At 39.6% G+C, this 20,030-nt stretch overlaps 1 protein-coding gene across 1 annotated transcript in view; it reads left to right on the plus strand.

Annotated features, from left to right (window-relative positions):
- PI4KA (phosphatidylinositol 4-kinase alpha) overlaps positions 1-20,030 on the plus strand; it is a gene marked incomplete at its 5' end in the record, with an annotated part of 2,160,482 nt that overhangs the window by 1,687,589 nt on the left and 452,863 nt on the right. Inside the window, 1 exon segment of the mRNA XM_044068731.1 lies at positions 2,176-2,369. Coding sequence (XP_043924666.1) covers positions 2,176-2,369 — 194 coding nt within the window.

Here is a 20,030-nt window from a genome sequence, read left to right on the forward strand (position 1 = left end):
ATAAAAGCTGGAAGAGGTAATGATACTGAAAGTTGTGTGTGTCTACATGCACGCATACAGATCCATGCATGTTGTGTGTGTATAAAAAATATTTTTAGCCAGGTTGCAGTTACTGATGGTAAGATAGCACTGGAAGGTATGCAGCTGGAAATGAAATAACTAGTCTGGAAAGCCAGTGTCCGTGACTGTGCTCTACAGCTGTACAATGTAAAGCTTATTTGAGAGTGGTTGATTTTTGTTCATAGTATCAAGAGATGAGTGTTCATTTACCATGCACAGGTAAGGGTGAGCATCTCGAATACATATTATAAGCTGTGCAAGTTGTAGAGCCATTCCTGACAACATACATGCTATGTATTATTCCATAATGCAGTCAGTTTGCAGCTGGTCATTCTGTGTTGTCTATCTTCTGGTTTGTGTGTTGTCCAATAAAACATTTGGTTACTCCTCAGAAGTGTGAACTAAACTATTTTCTGGAAATGTATGGTGGTTCCCTAATAGTTAAAAGGTGTATGCTTCATGTTAGAGAGATGGAGTAGATGCAAGAAATGAAAACCTAAGTCTGTATACTGCATTTTACACACAGGTAAGCTTACATCCACTGTTTCAGCAATTTCTGGCTAATTTGTGTTTCCTGCTGGAAAAACTACAGGATTTTGTTTATTAGACAGTAGGAAGAAATTTGCTGAAAATAATTTTATATGCCTGCTGGCTGTCTTTCCACATTTTGCCTTTAAATGTTATGGTGTATAAAAGGAGTGGCCTTGGTCTCTTCAAGAAATTACTTCCTGAAGAATTTTCATCTACTTTTTGGAGAGTAGTTTAGGGCATAGTTGAACTTTGTCGATAATTGGTTGTATTGGTGAAAGTTAGACTGACAGAGCAGAGTATGCAACTGGAAATACAAAAGACTGAAGGAGCTGAACAAGAATGCACAAGCATAAGGTAACCAGTGAACTGTCTGTGTGGAAGTTTAGAGCAGAGAGGTGGTTGATTGCAAGCTACTTACAGACATAATTTTGTGTATCCCTGGGTATGATTCAGTCTGTGTTGGCCAGTTATGCAAATCTATGCAAGTCATTTAACCAGAGATTGTCTGCTGGTCATCCCTGAAAAGTCAGCACTCATGTTTAATGAGATTTCTTATTAATTAAATAAATGTAAATATGGTGGTGCAGTGGCACAGTGGGTAGTACTGTTGCCTCACAGCAAGAGGTTCTCTCGTTCGATTCTTGGGTGAAGTGGCTTCTAAGCTGAATCTGCATGTCCTTCCTGTTTTCATATAGGTTTTCTCTTGGAGCTCCTGTTTCCTACCACATTCCAAAAGACATGCAGGAGGTGTACTGGACACTGAAAATTGGCTATATGTATGAGTTTTCATGTGTGTGCATGTGTCATATGGAAGAACAACCATGGCCACAAAGTGGTGTGAAGACTGGCTCAAGATGATGGTTACTGTTAATGTGACACACCCCAACTCCATGTGCATAAAATTGGAAAATGGGGGTTATGGATGGATGGTAGCTGCATGAGTAGGATGGTAGAATATAGTTAGTATAAGAATTTTAGCATGGCCTCCTAGCTGTATTTTAATGTGCATCTAGCTTGGGTTTGCCAATAACTGTGTTGTTGTTTTGCTATTAGTTTAGGTGAGAGGCTGACATTTCTTATGAGAGTGAGAATTATCTCTCTCCTTATATTTCCAGGTCTGTTCTCAGTGGTTATGTAAATAGGGATTCCAAGACAATGAAGCCACTGATAGCTGTATCAGTTAGTGGAATGCAGTCTTCTTGGGGGTTGTGAGGGTTTCTGTATGTACCACGGTCTTCATGACAGCAGCAATTGTAGCTTGATATGTTCATAGGACAGAAAGTGAAAATAATTATCAGTATTCTATAGATGGTTTAGATTAAAAAACAAAGACTACACATTAGTGTTATCACGACGCTTAGGAGGACCTTCACATATCAGGAGGAGTGGTAAAATGCAAGATGACAGCCTCATGTCTAAAAAAAGCTTTACACTCATTGTTTGAGGTAAACTTTGATTTTATGTGCAAGTGTACTGTTTTTAGTTTTGCCATGATCCTTTACTAAATGTGCACAATGATTATATTATTTTGCTAGAGTGGTATTGCAGATAAAATTAGTCTGACCTGTGTGTGCATTTTTGTAGGCTAATGAGATTGAGCGCCTCACGACTTGGTACAACCCTCTGTCCTCCCCAGAGCTGGCCATGGATCAGACTGGGGAAAGCAGCGTAACTAACTGGAGATCGAAGTACGTCAGCCTGAGTGAAAAGCAGTGGAAGGACAATGTGAATCTGGCCTGGAGTATTTCCCCTTACCTAGCAGTGCAGCTACCTCTCAGGTATTTACTCATAAAGACGGCATCCTGTGTTAGAACAGTTAGAAAGGGGCAGCTGGTAAATGGTTATGCAGACTGTTTAAGTGCTTGTAAAATTGTTATGCTTTTATGAGTGTTTCTATGCAGTAGTATTTGTCTTTTCCGAAATGTTCAGTAATGACACTTTTGAATGTGATATCTTCATCTTGCACAGCTCTTTCAGGAATGTTAAGCTTCTGCGAAAAAGCAACTATTTTCTTTCCTCTTTTAAAAATGATTTGTTCTGTTGACATGACTACAGTTGATTTTACAGAATCTGCCAGTTCTGCATAAAATGATCATTTTCATCAGGCCTCTAAAGAAAAAAAAAACAAAAAAACTAAGCATATGGCTCCTTTGGCTAAGGACCCCATAAAGAGTGACAGGATTTCACTCAGGGTCTTTTTAATGTCTTTATGGCCTTAAAGCTCCCTCACGGGTTGAATGTGCCTTTAGCTGTTCCTTTCTCTTCTGCTACCTCTAAAAGGCATTTCTACAGCCTATTCAAGGAGTCAGGGTGTGGTACTATATGTATCCGGAACTGCAGAGGCAGTGAAGGCAGATGGGGGGCATTTCTTTCTTCAGAAGTGGTACATTCAGGAGACGTAGTCTAAGTTAAGTGCTAAGTAAACTAGCTCAGGCAACCTAAGAATGATAGATGAGAAGGAGGGAGTGCCTACCTCTCAAACTGCTGTTATTGAAAATAGGTACAAAGGCCCTTCAAAAGTAGGTACATTCAGCCAAAAATCTGGACATGTCATAAGCATAAAATTTGTGTACCAAATTGCGTATAACTCATCCCACTTTCAGTAGGAATGTGGGATACTGTTCTGAAACGTGCTTTAAAAACGTAGTGACAACATTATAGACAAAATGTAAGCACATTATAAAGACTGTGTAAAATCTGTCGACTAATAAACTGCTCAAAATTCTATAACACGTGGTCATTTATTTTTGCTTTTGAAAAAAGGAGACGCCAGATGCATGCAATTTTTCTTTAAATTATTGTTGACACTAATATGTTTGTCAGGTAATGCAGTTTACTGTGTACAAACACATCTGATTAGGGGTTCAGACGGTTTTGTGAAGGGTAAGTTAAGTCTGAAAATAGGAACTTGCCTCCAAAAATAGGTACATCATGTGCAGGGTTAAATCAAGCCTGAATTAGGCATGTTTATCCAAAATAGGTATATTTGAGAGGTTTGGGACAAGCTGTAGTAATTGAAAAGTTGAATATCAGGCATGCAGGCGGGTCAGATGTTGTGTGTGAGTTGCAGGTAAGAACTGGCTTGGGGCTGAGATTAGACAGGGCAAACCATGAGATGCATTGTGGTACATGTGAGCATAAATATCGTACTAGGTGAAACTACAGAAGAGACGAAGGGAAGGGCGCAAAGAAGTGGCCGCAACTTATAAAGATGTCCTTCCTTATCACTGTTGCAGTATTCCTTACCAAATGAATGTTCTGCTAAGGATAGCCATACCAAGGCCTTAGGCAGTTTCAAGTCTCATACATCAGACATATGTCCTACATCCAAGGCATAAGGTACATAAGTGTAAAAGTGCCTAATCCTCAGATCTTTTTTGCTGCCAGTCTGAATGCTACTTTTTAAAGTTCAGTTTGAGAGTTGTTCATCACATTGTCCTAGCTACCGAGCTAGATAACTACCCCATTGCAGAATTTTCCTTACTTCCTTTTTGTTGGGTTACCTATTTTAAATATCATCCAGAAAGGGAAAATGAGTGTGTGGGAGGCATATTCCCCATAAAGATGGATATAAGTGAGTTTTCAGTCTAGGTGCACACCATGATCACACTCATTGAAAAATTTGTCGGCATTGTACCCAAGACCCCATGTAGCTATTGGGTAACCGTCTGTGTATTTAGTGAACTATCTGCTGGGATGTTCAGTGCCTGTTAAGATGTCCAAAAAGATGCATTTAGAGACTTCTACTGTCTAGCCTCTAACCAGACATCTTTATGGTCAGACGAGGAACCCAAAGACCATCTGGTTCAGATGACAAGCCCCCTCTTTCGTGACCCATTTGGAAGGCGATACAGGTTTGGCTACCTGCATATCCGCTGAGGAAAAGCCTGTGTTCGCTGCAAACGAGAAGTGGAGCCACAGCTGATTATATCAGAAGGGCCTAGGCAGATTCCCCAGATATTTGTGAGGGAAGAAGTCCCTAGTTCTCTCATTGAAGTCAGACACAGTTCTGATTTTCCTAAGCTTGTTAGGGCAGAGGTTCCTCTAAAGAAAAAAATAAAAGACTAAGAATGTGGCCCAGGACTCCATAAAGAGTGAGAGGATTTCACTCAGGGTCTTTTTAAGGCAGTTATGGCCTTAAAGCTCCCTCAAGGATTGAATGTGCCCTTAGCTGTTTCTTTTTCTTCTACTCCCTCTAAAAGGATATGGGATTCTGACTCTTCTGATGAGGATAAAGAGTTGGACTCTGGGAAAGAGTCCCTAGCAGATTCTTCTGAGATCCATTCCACTCTTGCTTTGGGGCATAGGAAGATGACACACCTTTCCCTGATACTGCTATTGAGGAGTTTTCCTTTGGGGACACTATTGTAAAAATGATGGAAAACTTTAAGCACAAAACTTCTCAAATTGTTGAGGTTTAAAAAAAGATACTATGACCTCTTGCAGATGTACTCTTCCAGGCCTTCTGCAGTTCCTCCTCATTTCCTTTTTGATACTTTTTCTTCTGCTTCCCAGCCTCCTGAGTCTCGGCTCCATAATCTTAAGAAATCTGATAGGTTTGACAAGGTGCCTCTCAAATGTATAGGAATCCTTCTTCTAATCCTGAATTAATCTCTCTGTCTCTCTTCTGACAAGTTTTCTAAGTTCATTTCTTCCTCTGAGCTTTTGCCATCTGATAAAGAAGGTAGGGTCATGGGCAGATATGGTAAAGAAAAGTATATATTTCTGCCAACTTAGCCTTCAGAGCTGTAATTTACCAGACACGTATGACCAGGTATGTTTTTGCTGTGTTTTGTCTGACATGCCTGACTCCAAAGCTAAGATTTCTGCCATTTCCTTATTGAATTTTGCTTTCTTTTCAGGCAGCTGTGTCAGGGTCTTTTAAAAGGAGGCATTCCTGGCTTGGGCTGCAGTGTCTCGTGTCTCTCTCTATCTCTGTCTCTCTCTCAAGATATTAAGCCAAGGCATTGTATTCTCCCTTGGACACTCAAACTTTTTTGGGTGTGCTGCTACAGAGCTCTTTAAAACCTTGTAAGATAAAGGGAAGGTTATGCAAGACCTTAAACAGATTTTTCTTTCACCTCTCCCTAAGTTTCAGAGAATTATCCTTTTTAAGTCTCTCTTTATGCATAGGCAGCAGAAGCAACCCTTGAGGGGTAAGAGATCTTCTAAAAGGGAGTTTCCTGATAATTCTGCTCAGGGTTCTAGAGGTAAGAAGCCCTCTTTCCCTGAGAAGTCTCTCTCTAACAGTCATCTTTTTCTGCCTCTTGGCCAGATTCTTCTTTCCATTAATTTAACTTGTCTGTTCCCATTTCATAGCAGATCACCTCAGACTCCCGGGGTCTTTGTAGTTCAGAGTGGTTACTTCATGGTCTGGAAATGCCTTCCTCCCTTTTCAGGGATTCCTCAACCTCCTCCACATTGCTGATTCCCTCACTTTCTGCCTATTCTTCAGGATGTTTTGGCTCAGGGAGCTATTCAGCCCACTCCACACTCCCAGAAGGGCAAGAGATTTTATTCCTGAATGTTCTTGTTTCCCAGGAAGGAGGGCAGTTGGAGGCCCATTCTGGATCTCTCTTTTCTCAGTACTTTTCTGTAAGTTCCATCTTTCAAAACATTGTCTCTCCAGTCCCTGTTTTCCCCCTTCTGCTTCCTCAGGCCTACCTTGTGTTTCTAAACTGTAAGGATGCCCATCTCCACATAACTATTTACCCTCTTTTCAGGAAGTATTTGCGGTTCTCTTGCTTCTTTTTCACACTGTTAGCTCTCTCATTTACCTTTTGGTCTTTCTACATCACAGAGTCTTTACCAAATGGCCAGCCTTCTTGCAGACTCATTGTGTTTAGATTTTTGCCTGTCTACCTCCTGATTCAAGTTGCTTCTCAGCAGATTCTTCTACAGGATCTCAAATTTACTATTCTTCTGCTTTGCAGTGTGGGGTTTACTCTCAATCTCAAAAAGTCCATTTTAACACCTTCACAGAACCAGATTTTTTCTAAGTTGCAGGACTCAGACCCTACTAATGATGGCTTTGCTTCCTGTTCCCAAGGTCCTCTCCTTGGCAGTCTGTTTCTAGTCTCTTCTTCCTTTGCAGGTGGTGTCTGCAAGAGAATTTCTATGAGCTCTGGATTTCATGGCTTCCACCATTCCTTTGGCTGCTTTCACTAGACTCCACATGAGAAAGCCACAATAGTCTCTGAAGACAATTTGGCTACAGCATTGTCATCCTCTGGATTTTCCCATTCCTTTCTTGCCTTGTCTCAGCCACGAGTTCCTATGATGGACTCCTCAGATTTCCCTGAGTCATGTCCAGCATGTTCAGACTCCTTCTCACACTCAGGAGCTGTATACAGATACTTCAGACCTGGGTTGAGGAGACAGCAAGTGAAGGACCATATCGACATCAACGACACGAGAACTATGATTTTTGGCTCTTCAGCCCTTGCATTCCCTCTGGGTTCCAGGTCCCTTCAGGGTTTTCAAAGACAGCACCACTGTCATGTGGTACATGAACAAGCGCAAGCAAGAGGATCCTAAATCATATCTTCTTTGCCAGCTGGCTCATCCTGTTTGGGGTTTGTTATCCACCATCGTTTGACCCTTCAGGCTTACTCCCTCAAAGCAAGGTCTAGTGATAGACAATCTGAGCGGGTCTAGGGCAGATACTCATCAATGGATGCTTCACAGAGAGGGCTTCTTGGACATTGTCCGTCAGTGGGGTACTCCTCAGATCTTTTTGCTTCCTCTCTGAACAGACAACTTCCCAGGTTTGGTTCCAGAGTGCCAAGTTCTCTGGCTTAGAGGTGGACACTATGTCTTTTTCTTGGAAAGGGATGTTCCTGTATGCCTATCTCCCTGGGGCCCTTCACAAGTGATCATACGGGACAAGGCAAAAATCTTGTTGGTGACTCCCTTTTGGCCCAGACAGCATTGATTCCCTATTCTGTTTCAACTTCTCAGGAGCAGTCATCACAAGTTACCTCACCAGATGGATCTCATCACACAAAACAAGGCATTCTCTCATTCACTATTGTCTGCACACCGTGCATATGACTCTTAGGTTTTTATTGATTTTTGACACCAATTTTCTGAGGAAGTGTTTCAGGTTTTGCAGGAGACCACAGAACCTGCTACTAGAAAATCCGGTGTTGCTAAATGGAAAAGATTTTCTATTTGGTATGACAAACATGAACAGGACCCTCTTTTAATGGTCATCCCTACTGATCATTCTTCCTTGTGTGAGTGTCTCATTTCTGGTCTGGCATACTTACCTGCTAAAGCTCATTTGTCCGCCACTTCAGCTTGTCTGCCTCTGGATCCACTACTTTCCTCAAGATGTGAAATTAAACACTTTTTGAAAAGCGTCCTTCATATTAGACCCTCAGGAAAGCCAATTCTTCCCTCTTGGGACATTCATTTTGATCTTGAAAAGTTGACTGTGCCACCTTTTGAGCCTGAACCTTCTTCTATTCTGCAGTTGTGTACTTGGAAGACTATTTTGTTAGTGGCTCTTAACCTGCCAAGAGAGTCTCTGAACTTCAGACCCTCCTTTTCTATTTCTTTTCGCAGAGACAGTTTTTCTTCGCACCAGTCCTTTTTTTATGTCCAAAGTGGTTAATGACTTGTCCCTGAATCAGACCAGTCATCATCTTCCTATTTCCTTTCTCCTCAGAATAAAAATGAGAGGGTTCCACATACTTTGGATTTGCATAAACACCTCAGATATTATTTAGGTAAGAATAAAAATGTAAGGAAATCTGAACAACTTTTTGTTTCTTTCCATGCCAAGAAATTGGGTTTTTGTTTCTAAGCAAACCATCTCCTCAGATTTCTAAGGCTATTTCCTTTTTTTGTTATTCTTTTCATGGTAAGCAGCCTTCCCGATGTCCTTCATGGATGCATCTGCAGTCATAACAAGTGATGTGTCAAACATAGATATGCCTAACATTCTGGAGTATCTGGCGAACTTCTTTCATCAGGCCTGTCCTACTCCTCCATCAAGATACATGCATCATCATTTCCAGCAGAATACAGCTTTGATCCACCTGTTTTTTTTTTTTTTTTGCAGGCAGTTCCTCACCTACAACACCTGTCATGGAAAACTGCTTTTCCTACTGCAATTACTTCAGCAGCAGTGCAACCCTTCTAATCTTCCACCAAGATAGAGTGTCCATGAGGACTATCCCTACATTTATTATGCAGGTGGTATCCCAGAGTGTTTTTTAAACCAGGCAATCCACCTACCTACTTTCCCAACCCACCACAAAACAGTTGGACAGAACAAAAATAGCAGAAAGACTGACCTTTCCACAGAACATAAGACCTCATTCTACCATAATCTACTTTTATCCTCCTCCCTAGTTGGCTTGCAGATGCATCCATGAAGACATAGTACAGTTATGACTGCAGATGCTATCCAGTTCGGACATCTACATTTATGGTAGGCACAAAACTGTACTTTTTGTTGATTCTCATTCTACCAGGAAGGTGGGCTCTTCTGGTGCTTTTTTCAAGGAACTGGATGCTTCATCCATTTTGAAAGGTGCTACTTTGTCTTTTGTTCATACTTTTACTAAACGCTACAAGTTAGATGCGATTTCTAGGGCCTGAGCTGGATTTGCCAGGGCCATTGCGTCCTTCCTCCATCCTCTGCATTAGCTTTAGTACTCTTCCTTTGGTAAGGAGCACTGCAGCAGTGATAAGGAGGGACATAGTACAGTTGTGGTAGTTCTCACCATAACAGTAGATGTTTTACTTTTCACTGTTGCTGTATTCTTTTCCGCTTTCCTTCACCCTCTGCTATTCTGTTTCTTGGACCTCTGGCTGGGTCCTCCTATCTGTCCTTTTTGGATGCACATTTACTTGCTTTTCCTCTTGGGTGCTCTGGTTTTCCTGGAGCAACTCAGTTCTGAGGATTAGTCGCTTGTGAATCACTTATGTATCTTATACCTCAGATATAGGACATACATCTGACATATGGCATTTGGAGGATTCTACGGCATTGATGTGCTGGCTTGGACATATGGCTGTCTTTGGCAGGATATCACTTTGGTATGGAATACAGCAGCAGTGCATGGATATCTTCTGTTATGGTAAGCCCTTATACAATTGTTCTTTCTGTACAGTAGCCTTTTCTTGTAACACTACTGGAACAAAGTACCAGGAAAGCATGGAATTATGATATTATGGACTACAGTGCTAGATGCAGAAAGTGGACTAATGAGAAGGAATTTGGACTGTTGGATGACCACAGCAAAGAGAAAACCTCTGTGCCATAGATGGAGATACATTTCCCCCAGGTGGGACACCATTGCTGAAATCTGGAAGGTGGTAGTATATCTGAATGATTAGATTGATAAACTTCTGGGGGGAGGAGTTGAGGACCAGACTGTTAAGAGGACAAAAGGACAGCAGGATGGCTTGAGTAAATAAAGATGTTAGGAGGGAAAGCAGAAGATAACAGTGGGTAAGAACATATATAAAAAAGACTGATATATGGTGTATGCTAGAGGTTAAAAATGGAGAATAAAGTGTAAAAAGGGCAGAAAACAGGGCATACAACTGTCATGGGTCGAGGGACAGTTGTGTGATGCTTGCAGTCCAGTTAAGAAAATAGGGACAGTGATACAGGAAAGGGAGGCAAGAGGTAGGCATAGTAGATGTGAAAGAAAGCATCAGAAATTGACATTGGTAGGGATGTTGGGATTCTGGGATGTCAGCTGTTCAGATTGAGCAGAAGAGACGTAACAGAAGGGTAGCAGCCTTCCTTAGGCTGAGCATTATATGAGAGATGTTTGATAGCGGATACGAGCAGGGAAGAAAGGAACAGCACAGATGACCAGACGTTAGCCTAGCAGTCATACTGTAGGGGAAAGGATGCGATCTGCTGCTTATATAAAAGTGTCCATTGCATGCTGAAAGACAGGATTTTGATTCTTAAATAAAGGAATAGATAAAGTCTCAAAGTAAGAGAATACAAGCTTTTTATTATGGAAGACTTAAATCTTCCAAAAGTAGACTGCTTGCTTTCCTGCATTCAAATTAAGAAGAGGCATTGGAATAGTAGATTTTCTAAATAAGTAGGGATCCATTCGGCAAGTACAGGAAAGTACAAGGATGCATAAAATACTGAACTGTGTTTCCAACAAGGTGGCAGAGTTTCAAGACCTAAAAGTACAAGTGCATCTGGTCGGCAGTGGTCATGCAGCAAAGAAGACAAAAGGCAAACCAATTCAAAGTGTAGAACATCTTAAATACAGACCGCATTAAGCTAGAAGAAATGAAATGAGAGACTGGATACATCAGGGAAGAAAGCATCATGTAGCTAAATATAAAAATTAACATAGAAACATCTTTGTGAGCTCTGATTGTGACCCAGGAGACTCGGACCAGATTGCAGACCCTAGCCCCTAAGGAGTTGTCTGTGGTAGGGGCTAGGGACAGAGCAACAGTTTTATCAGCTCACCTGTTGCTGTATGCAGGGAGAATGGAAAAATGATGCACCTATGGAAGAAGAACTAGGGAAAAAAAGCAAGGCAAGGAAGAGAAAAAAGTTAATGTGGGTCATTCATGAGGTAAAGTAGACAGACCATGCAAACAGTGAAATTGTAGTTATATGGGCATAATTCGTGAGGTGTTGCTAGCAACAGTGTTTTAGAAAGAGGAAACCCTGACTATGCCCTAGGTGACCCATTTTTGAATAATGGCTGTAGCACTTGATGACACTGGCAGGGGAGGATAGGCATGTCCATCCCGGAGTGAGGTGGAGCAGGATGTGTCTAACTGCAGCCCTTAAGTGAAGAGGCAAAGCTACATTGCGCTTCTTGGTGGCAGTCTCAACTTAGTGGTAGTCCTCATTAGTGCATTTATAGGAGCATGCACACACTTTGGGGCAGTATTGTGAGTCCCTGTGGTGAAGCAAGTAGCCCACTTCCCCTAACCCTGGGATGGATTTAATGACTTAGACAAATGTCCTTATTGGTGGGATGCCACTGAGAGTACACTCTCCCTTGTGTCTGCCTGAGTGATTGCCCCCATAGCAGATGGCAATTTGCTGTGCTTATCCACCCTTAACCCTGTTGATGAATTTCCTACAGAAAGCAAAGTTGTGCAAAATTAATTTATTTATTTGGCATTTGTTTACCGAGAAGGTCCATCTGGGTCATGCGGTACTCATTTTCAGCGGAGGCCCGGGGAGAAAACCTCCAGATATATATGGTCAGCAGAACGAAAAACTAGACAGGCATAATAAATTCATAACATTCAAGCACAAATATGAAAACAATGCATTAGTTTGTCAGAATGAGGACTTAACAGACATAATAAAGTCATAACATTGAAGAACAAAATTTGAAAAACTGCACAGTTTGTCAGAATGAAAGCTTAACAGTCATAATAAAGTCATAGTGTTCAAGCATAAATTATATGGAAATCATGATAATAGGGAGATGGAGCATTATTTACATAATAGATTATCATAATGATTATTAATATTATAGAGGTCATTTTATATGGTAAATTATATTGGTGAAGGCATAGGATAGTATGAGTAGAGAAGAGTAGGATGTGCTAGAGGGAATAGCAGGAATAAAAGAGGTGGAAAAAGTATGAGTGTAACCTCAGGGGAGTATGTGTAGAGGAAGGGAGGGTAGGGTAAGTTAGTAGTGGGGTTAGAGAAAGTTGAGGTAGAAAAAGGTATAAGAGTACCTCAGCATGGGCTCATACAGGAGCAAATCCAGGTGGTGTTGCAGTTTTGATAGTTAAAGGAAGGGAATTACATAGTTTTGCCACAGAGCAGGAGTAAAGTCTTAGGCCTGGGGTTTTGTTAGGTTTATAAGTTGTGAGGAGATGTTTGTCTTCAGATCTGAGATGTTTATTTGGGATATAAAAAATGATTAATGGGCTAAGAGCAGGGTAAGGTAATGGGTTGTGGATGATTTTGTATACCATAGTAAGTTGTACATATTGGGGGTCTTATGGAATGTCGAGCTTTACAGTGATGAATCAGAGGGGTTGCGTTTATGGCAAATTTTGCAATTTTGTTATAACAGCTCATTAGTTTTTTTTCTTAGAGAGGTCTGTCAGTTAGTTAGAATTGGGGCCCCATGTAATAGTGATGGCAAGATGTAAGTTTTGGCCAGGGTAATTTTGGTAGCTGCTGTGAGAAAGTTTTTATTCCTGTGTAGCATGCATAGGTTTCTCGGTTTTTGGATACCGTTTTGTATGTGTAGGCCAAACTTTGACATTATCGTCACTTGTGACGCCTAGTAGTTTGGTATGCTGAACCAATACAATTTCAATATTGTTGGCCGAAAAGATCTAGAAGTTTGTTTTGTTGGAGATATGGGGATTGTTGGTGAAGAGAAAGAGCTTTGTTTTTTTTGGGGTTCAGTGGGAGTTCAGCATTGGAGAGCCGTGTTTCAGTGGAAATGGAAGCTTGTTGTGTGTTGTAGGAAAGTTAGTGTGTCTGCCATGCAAATGATAGTGGAGTCATCTGCATATTGAATTATAGTGCCTTCACAGGAGGATGTATGTAAGTTATTGATAAAGACATTAAATAATAATGGGCCAAGGATGGATCCTTGAGGTAAACCTGTGGGATGATGTGATATGGAAAGATAGAGTCCTGCCATTTTACTGCTTGCTGCCTGACAGCTAGGTATCTAGAAAACCACTGAAGTGAAGAGGGGGATGGAACAATGCTGTAAAGTCCTTTAAGGAGTTTGGATTGAAATACCCTATCAAACGCTTTTGACAAATCTAGAAAAATGGTAGATACTTGTTTGCCAGTGTCATGGGGTTTGTTGACAGAGTCCGTGAAAAATAAGAAGGTACTGTGTGCAGGTGTAAAGCCATGTCGAGTGTGGGAAAGTAGTTTGTGTGTAAGATGGTGGAGAAGTAGGTGCACACATTTTTCTAGAATCTTGGGGGGGACAGGATTGCAATAGGACGGAAATATGTGATGTCAGTGGAGTTGCCTCCCCTTATGTAAAGGGATAATGTGTGATCTTTTCAATAGGTTAGGGACATGTGATTCAGCTATGGATCAGTTAATTAAGATGATAACAGGGAATGCTATTGCCTCTGTAGCAAGCTTTAGGTATTCTGATGGGAGGTTGTCTGCTGGGGTTGAGCAAGTTTTCAGTTTTTGTAGTAGTTTTTCTTATTTGAGATAAAGGGATGGGCTGAAAAGTAAGCTGTGGATGGTTTGGATTTTGATTATGAGTGAAGGCCAAAAGCCACAGTAGTCCTTATAGTCCATTTTTGAACTCCATGTATGCTTCCCTTCTGCTTTGGCCCCGTGTAAATAAATAACTTCTACTTCTGGTTCTGTTGTCTCATCCGTCTGGCAAGTCTCATCCAGCTATTCTTTCACTGAAGTTAACTGTGTGGTTTCTCGAGTTTCTATGTCTACTAGCTTTTATTTTACCCACTAAGGGTGGTCCAGATGCAGTAAGGATTTTGATGTACCTCTGCCTGTCCATGGGATCTTCCCTTCATTGTAGATAAATGTACCTGTCCAGTCCCCCCTCCCCACTCTGAACCAGCCCTGTCAAATGACCTCTCATACATTTCTTGAAAATCACTCTTTCTGGTGGTTATTACATCAACAAAGAGAATCACAGAACTTCAGGCTTTGACAATTGTGCTTCCAAGATGGTTACACACTGATCAAAAGCTTAACTTCAGCTCTTCCAGTGTGAAAACAGAAACTGAGAAAAAGAAGTACCATTTAAACATTTTGGGGGATTAAAATTCAGTTATTGGCTAGTAAGTACACTGCCTGAATGTTAGCAAAGAAGAAATTTGGAAAACCTGAAAGAAAATCAACCATAAAAGATGAAGAGAAAACATTGTCTGAGAAAGATTCTGCAGCTTTCAGCAAAACCCAGTTAAGGCTTCAGCTTTAGTTCAAGAGATGGCTTCCAGTAATTCAGAGAAAAAAATAAATCGGATGTACTCAGAAGATGTATTCATTCAATGTTTCATTTAGTTTATTCAGCTCAAATAAAAGGCTGGAAGAAATAGAAGAAGATTTAATTAAATGTTTGGATGAACTAATAAAACTGCAAAAATCAGAGGCTGACTTGAAGAATCTGGCTGAGTATGAGTAGTCTGAAGAAGAGCTGGTTAAGAAAAGATTAGAAGACAGTGCACACAGAGAAAACTTGAGATTTTCTGCTGTACCAGGGAAACTGGAAGGAACTGACTGTATTAATTTTATGAAAGCACAAATAAGCAACTGGACTGGTGTTCCACAGCAAGATTTGTTAATTGATAGGGCACATCAAATGTATGCTCCAAGCCTGGCCATGAGCAAACAGCCAAGACCTGTGTTAGTAAACATGCAATTATACCAGCAGAAAGAGTTGATCCTGACAACTGTGGCAGAAGAGCAAGGGATGTGTACCTATGAAAAACTGGAGACAGCTAAGTATAGAAAAATGATTATTTACTTTACACCGGGCAGAAGAGAAGCAAATTTATCCCAGCAATCATGGAATGTTGAGAAGCAGATGTGATAGTCAAGCTGTTGTATCTAGCTTTCTTCGGAGTGTTTGTTCCTGGAGGGTCAAAGTAATTTTTTGATGCAGAATAGGCAAAGGACGAAATATAAAAGTTTGTCTAACAGAAGCTGAGCCAGTAAAACATTTTCCAGTGTTCCAAAGGAAAATGTATGACAGACATAAAAAAGCGGAGGAGCTGATTAGAGGAATTAGGAGTACCTTGGACTTGAACCAGAATATGGTATTGGGAGATGTGGATGAACAGGAAGACCAGACTTGTGAATAAATGGGAGACTATAAAGCATCAGTCACATTTGTGAAATATGGCTTTGCAAAAAAAGTGGCTGAAAAAGGCTGGACTTTTGTTGACTTTATTAAACTTATTGGTGGATTTTAAAGCATTGTCATTAATGTTTAGAAGAATACTAAAAGGGTGAAAAGTAACTGTTAAGTAAAACAATTTTTGTTCTTATTAGTATTTGTATAAAAGGGCGGCCATGGTGGTGCAGTGGTTAGCATTGCCACCTCACAGCAAGAGGTTCTCCGGTTCGATCCTTGGCTGGGGTGCCTTCTGTCTGCATGTCCTCCCTGTGGTTGCGTGGGTTTCCTCCGGTTGTTTCTCCCACATCCCAAAGACATGCTGCAGGTGGATTGGACACTCTAAATTGGCCCTAGGTGTGCGTGTGAGTGTGCCTTCTGTGGAAGGTTGGGCGCCGGGCTGGCAACTCGACACCGTAAAACTCCACTGCCATTCAATGTGCGGACAAGGTGATCCGCTGTAAAGCCGAAAGAAGAAGAAGATTAGTATTTGTATAAAGCATTTCATTATATAAATTATACTTTACATACTGTATAGCAGTTCTCTGTAATGTGTAGTCAAGAGTATTTTAAAAGTGGGGGGATGTTTTTAGTGACTGTTGTATGCATTAAATTTATTAAACAAATATGTTTTAGTTGCAAGAAATATTGGCTTTACAGTATAAGAAAAGAAAATGCTAGACAAAAATCAAGTTTAACGTTAATACACTGTGATCTTGAGCTGGTGGGGCTGTGTAAAAGTGCACTGATTATATTATATCTAGAATTAAGATATTTTCTCTTATTTTACAATGAAATGTAGAACTTAATGTATTTTATTTTATGCTATAAATAAGTATTTTCTGTAAGCAAATAGGCTTTAAAAATAAGACAAATGAATGTCATGAAGAATGCCAAGTTTCATGCAACTGCAAAGATATTGGCTTGTTTTATTTCCATTAGCAAATGCACTGTGAGACTCAAAAAGTCTGCAGCTAAAGGCAGCTGTACATTTTGTTCTCAGTGAAATTTCAAAGATTCATTGTTGAGTATTTTCCATAGATATGAACTGTCTGCCATTGCAAGCAATTAATTTTGAGAGTTTTGAGCTTTCTTTGCTTTGGGAAATGCAAAATTTAAAAGTTAGAATTCCATTCACTTCAGTGAAAATTAAAATTTGAACTTGTCAGAAGTAAATAAGAGATGACAGCCTTCCTAGCAGCTGTAATACTATAATGCATTTAATAGAACAGTGTATAATTTAGTTGTATTTAATGATAGCTAGTGCACTTTTTCTTCGGGCTAAAAGTTAATGTTTTCTGAAAGTATAGAAGTGATTTTTCACATCTGGGAGGGAAATCGAGTTAAGAAAAGAACAAACAGCAGTGTTAGGTTGGAACACAGGCTGTAGTGTGAGCTTTAGTATGGGTAACATTAATTTTAGGTTAGATAACGCCTGTGAGTGCAGCTGTTAATTTGAGGCAATTGTTCCTGTCTGGAAGGTTAAACTTCACTTTGATGCTCATAGTTTTATTTGTGATATTGTTTACCTATGATATGGTGTTTATATAGTAATTTGTAAATTATATGTTTTGCAGTTATGTTCTGTAATATTAGTCTGTCTCAACTATGGACCATTCCCTCCAGACCTGTACTTTATACTGTATAATATGTGTTTTTGATGTTTGTATAAATGTGGAGCTTTTCTCCCCGGGCCTCCACTGAAAATGGATTTATTTTTTTCCAGTGGACTTTCCCAGTTAACAAATACCAATAAATAAACAAAATAAATAATATTTGTTTGATCCAAGTTAATAGGGGATGGGGGTGATTTGAAAATGTATTTAGGTTTTTTTTTGTTGTTTGAGGTTTTTCATTAAAACAAAAACTCTTGGAAAAATGTGACATAGGTTTAAATGAAGATGAGAAGAAACAACTTATAAAAGATCAGTCTGCCAAACATTAGTGTGTGTATGCCACACAAAGTTGGTAACACACATTCAAAACAGTGTCATGTACAGTAGCTTTTTATTATAATGGCTATGCTATCTATATCATCTTGGAATGCAAATGGCCTTACATATATTGAGAAAAGAGAGAGTGTTGAATTATATTAAGAAATGGAGAGTGCAAGCTGTGTAATACCTAAAGATAGTAAAGACCCATCAGATCCAGCTTCTTAAAGAACCATTTCAGTTTTAAACCATAAAGTGTTTGTCTATAATGGCTAAAAGAATGCAAAGGTGATGCCAGAATTGACAGAAATGGATCAATATGGTTTTGTGAATGGAAGCAAACATTTGACTACATTAATAGAATAGTGATGATCCAGAGGGAAGCAGAATCTAAGAAAATACCACTGTTATTGGTAGATCATGATGCAGAGAATGCATTCAACAGAGTAAGCTGGAACTTTGAGTAAGGCATTGGCAGCATTTGCATTCCCTGATAAGATAAGGTTAATCAGGTGGATATATGAAGGATCAGACGTGAAAGTTAAAGTGGGGGGGTTCCTGTTTGATAAGATCTGTTTGAGCAGAGGAACCAGGCAGGGGGTGCCCTATTTTCTATTTGCTGTGTTTTGAACCATTGGCAAAGAAAATAAGGGACTCAGAAATTCAAAGATGAAATTGGTTTGTTTATCAAGAAAAGCTGGCTTTATTTGTATATGATATTATTTTGTCCCTGATAAAAGCAGAAAAGTACATTTCAGTGTTGTGGAACATTCTGAAACAGTTTCAAGTCTTTTCAGGACAATGAAGATAAAGGCAATAGCTGTAAACTATCTACCCACACAGTAATTGGTTCAGCAAAACCCATACTTATGGGGCATGATAAAATGAATTACTTAGGAGTATGGATTAAAAAGAATTCTATTTAAGCAGCTAAGGATATGTGGGAGAGACTAAACAAAAGATAATAAAAAAACTGAGAAAGTGGAAGCCCTATTTTATGGATATGGGTAGCAAGATGCAAGCAATGAAAATGGTTTTAGTCCCTTTAGTTTATACACAAGTTAGGCATATTTTTATCAACAGAGGAGAAGTTGTGGGTAGAGATTATTAGAGTTGAAGTTTAACTGGAAGGGCAAGAGAGCAAGAATCAAGTGGGATAAGATGATCCTTCCAGTAGAACAAGGTGGTTTGGGTTTACCTGACTGGAAGGGGTATTTCAGAGCTACACAGTTAAGGCTTGTATACATAAAACACAAGCAGAAAGCTACAATTGAAAGTAGAAAGGGATGATGATGACACTGGGTGGAAGCTTGTGAAATAAGGAGAGACTGGGATTTTCAATGTAGATCCTTAAGGTAAATAACAGTAACCATGCAGAATATTATGTTCATAAATTAGCAGGAAGTATTCTAAGGACTAAGCCAACATGGGAATGGAGAAAGGAGATTCTGTCAATATAGATGGCTGCAATTAAGTTACAAAGAATAAGCAAGAGAGGGCTGGAATTTACTGGAGAAAACTGACAAAGGAACCAAGGTTTTGGGAGCAAATAATTACTGAGGGGAAAGGTACAGCTGGCTAGAGATTGTCTGTATTCTGATCTCAGTCCTAGATTGGGAAGGCAAAGAGAGAGGACTAGGGAGCCTCTAAGTGAAAGATCAGCAGTGGTAGAGTTTTTAGTAGAATCAAGAATAGAAGCTGCTGTTAAAAAATAAAATTAGTGGGGCATATAAAATATTGCATAATAACTTTCAATCAGAGGAGTTTAGAAAGTATTGAGAAGGCAGATTGAATAAGCAATTCACAAAGAAACAGTGGGTGGATATATGTATGTCTCCCAAATAGACAACAAAGTCTAGAAAATGTAGGATCTTTGCTTGGAAGTGTTTGCATATGTTTTTTTATACATCAAGCAGACTCCAGAGAATTTTTCTGAAGGTCGATTGCAGATGGTGGTGTGATGGGGAACAAAGAGGTAATTGAAACATATTTTTGGGAGTGTAATGAGTTGGCAGACTTAAAAATTCCCTGCAGACTACTCTGTCAGAAATACTGTGTCAGCAAATTGCTTTAACTAAGGAAGTTATGTTTTTAAGCTGTAATACAAAATCCAAATTCCCTAGACATAGTAAGGCTTTGCTGAGTTTAATTCTGATGGCTGCCAAAAATCAGTTACTAGAAAATGGAAGTCAAAGTCTAAACCAGTCGTACTCAAAGTAGTGAATATAGTAACAGAGATACAAGAGCTGAAAGCGAAATCTTTAGAAAAGGGTAGGAACAAATAACATAGAAAAAATGGGAATTATGGGAGCAATACATTCAAAATAATGTTTTGGAGGAGGAATCAGGTTTAAAGGAAGGCCAGACTGGCAGTGACTGTAAATAAGATTATAAGTGATATATAATGTTTGCAACTGAATACATGTAAGTATGGTTTATTTTCATTTATATAAATATATGATTGCTTATTTCATAAGTGATAAGTGGATTAGTAAGGTTTTGTGGAGAGAATGTTGAACATTTGACAACATTAATATAACAGTGATGATCCAGAGGGAAGCAAAATGCAAGAAAGTAAGTCTGTTATTGGTGAGTCTTGATGCAGAGAAAGCTGAGACTTTGAGTAAGATAATGGAAGCAGTTGTATTCCCTGATACAATAATAAGGTTAATTACGAGGA

This window comes from Protopterus annectens, chromosome 4.part0, assembly GCF_019279795.1.
Source record: "Protopterus annectens isolate FY-2018-M chromosome 4.part0, PAN1.0, whole genome shotgun sequence".
In the NCBI taxonomy this organism is placed as follows: Eukaryota; Metazoa; Chordata; order Ceratodontiformes; family Protopteridae; genus Protopterus; species Protopterus annectens.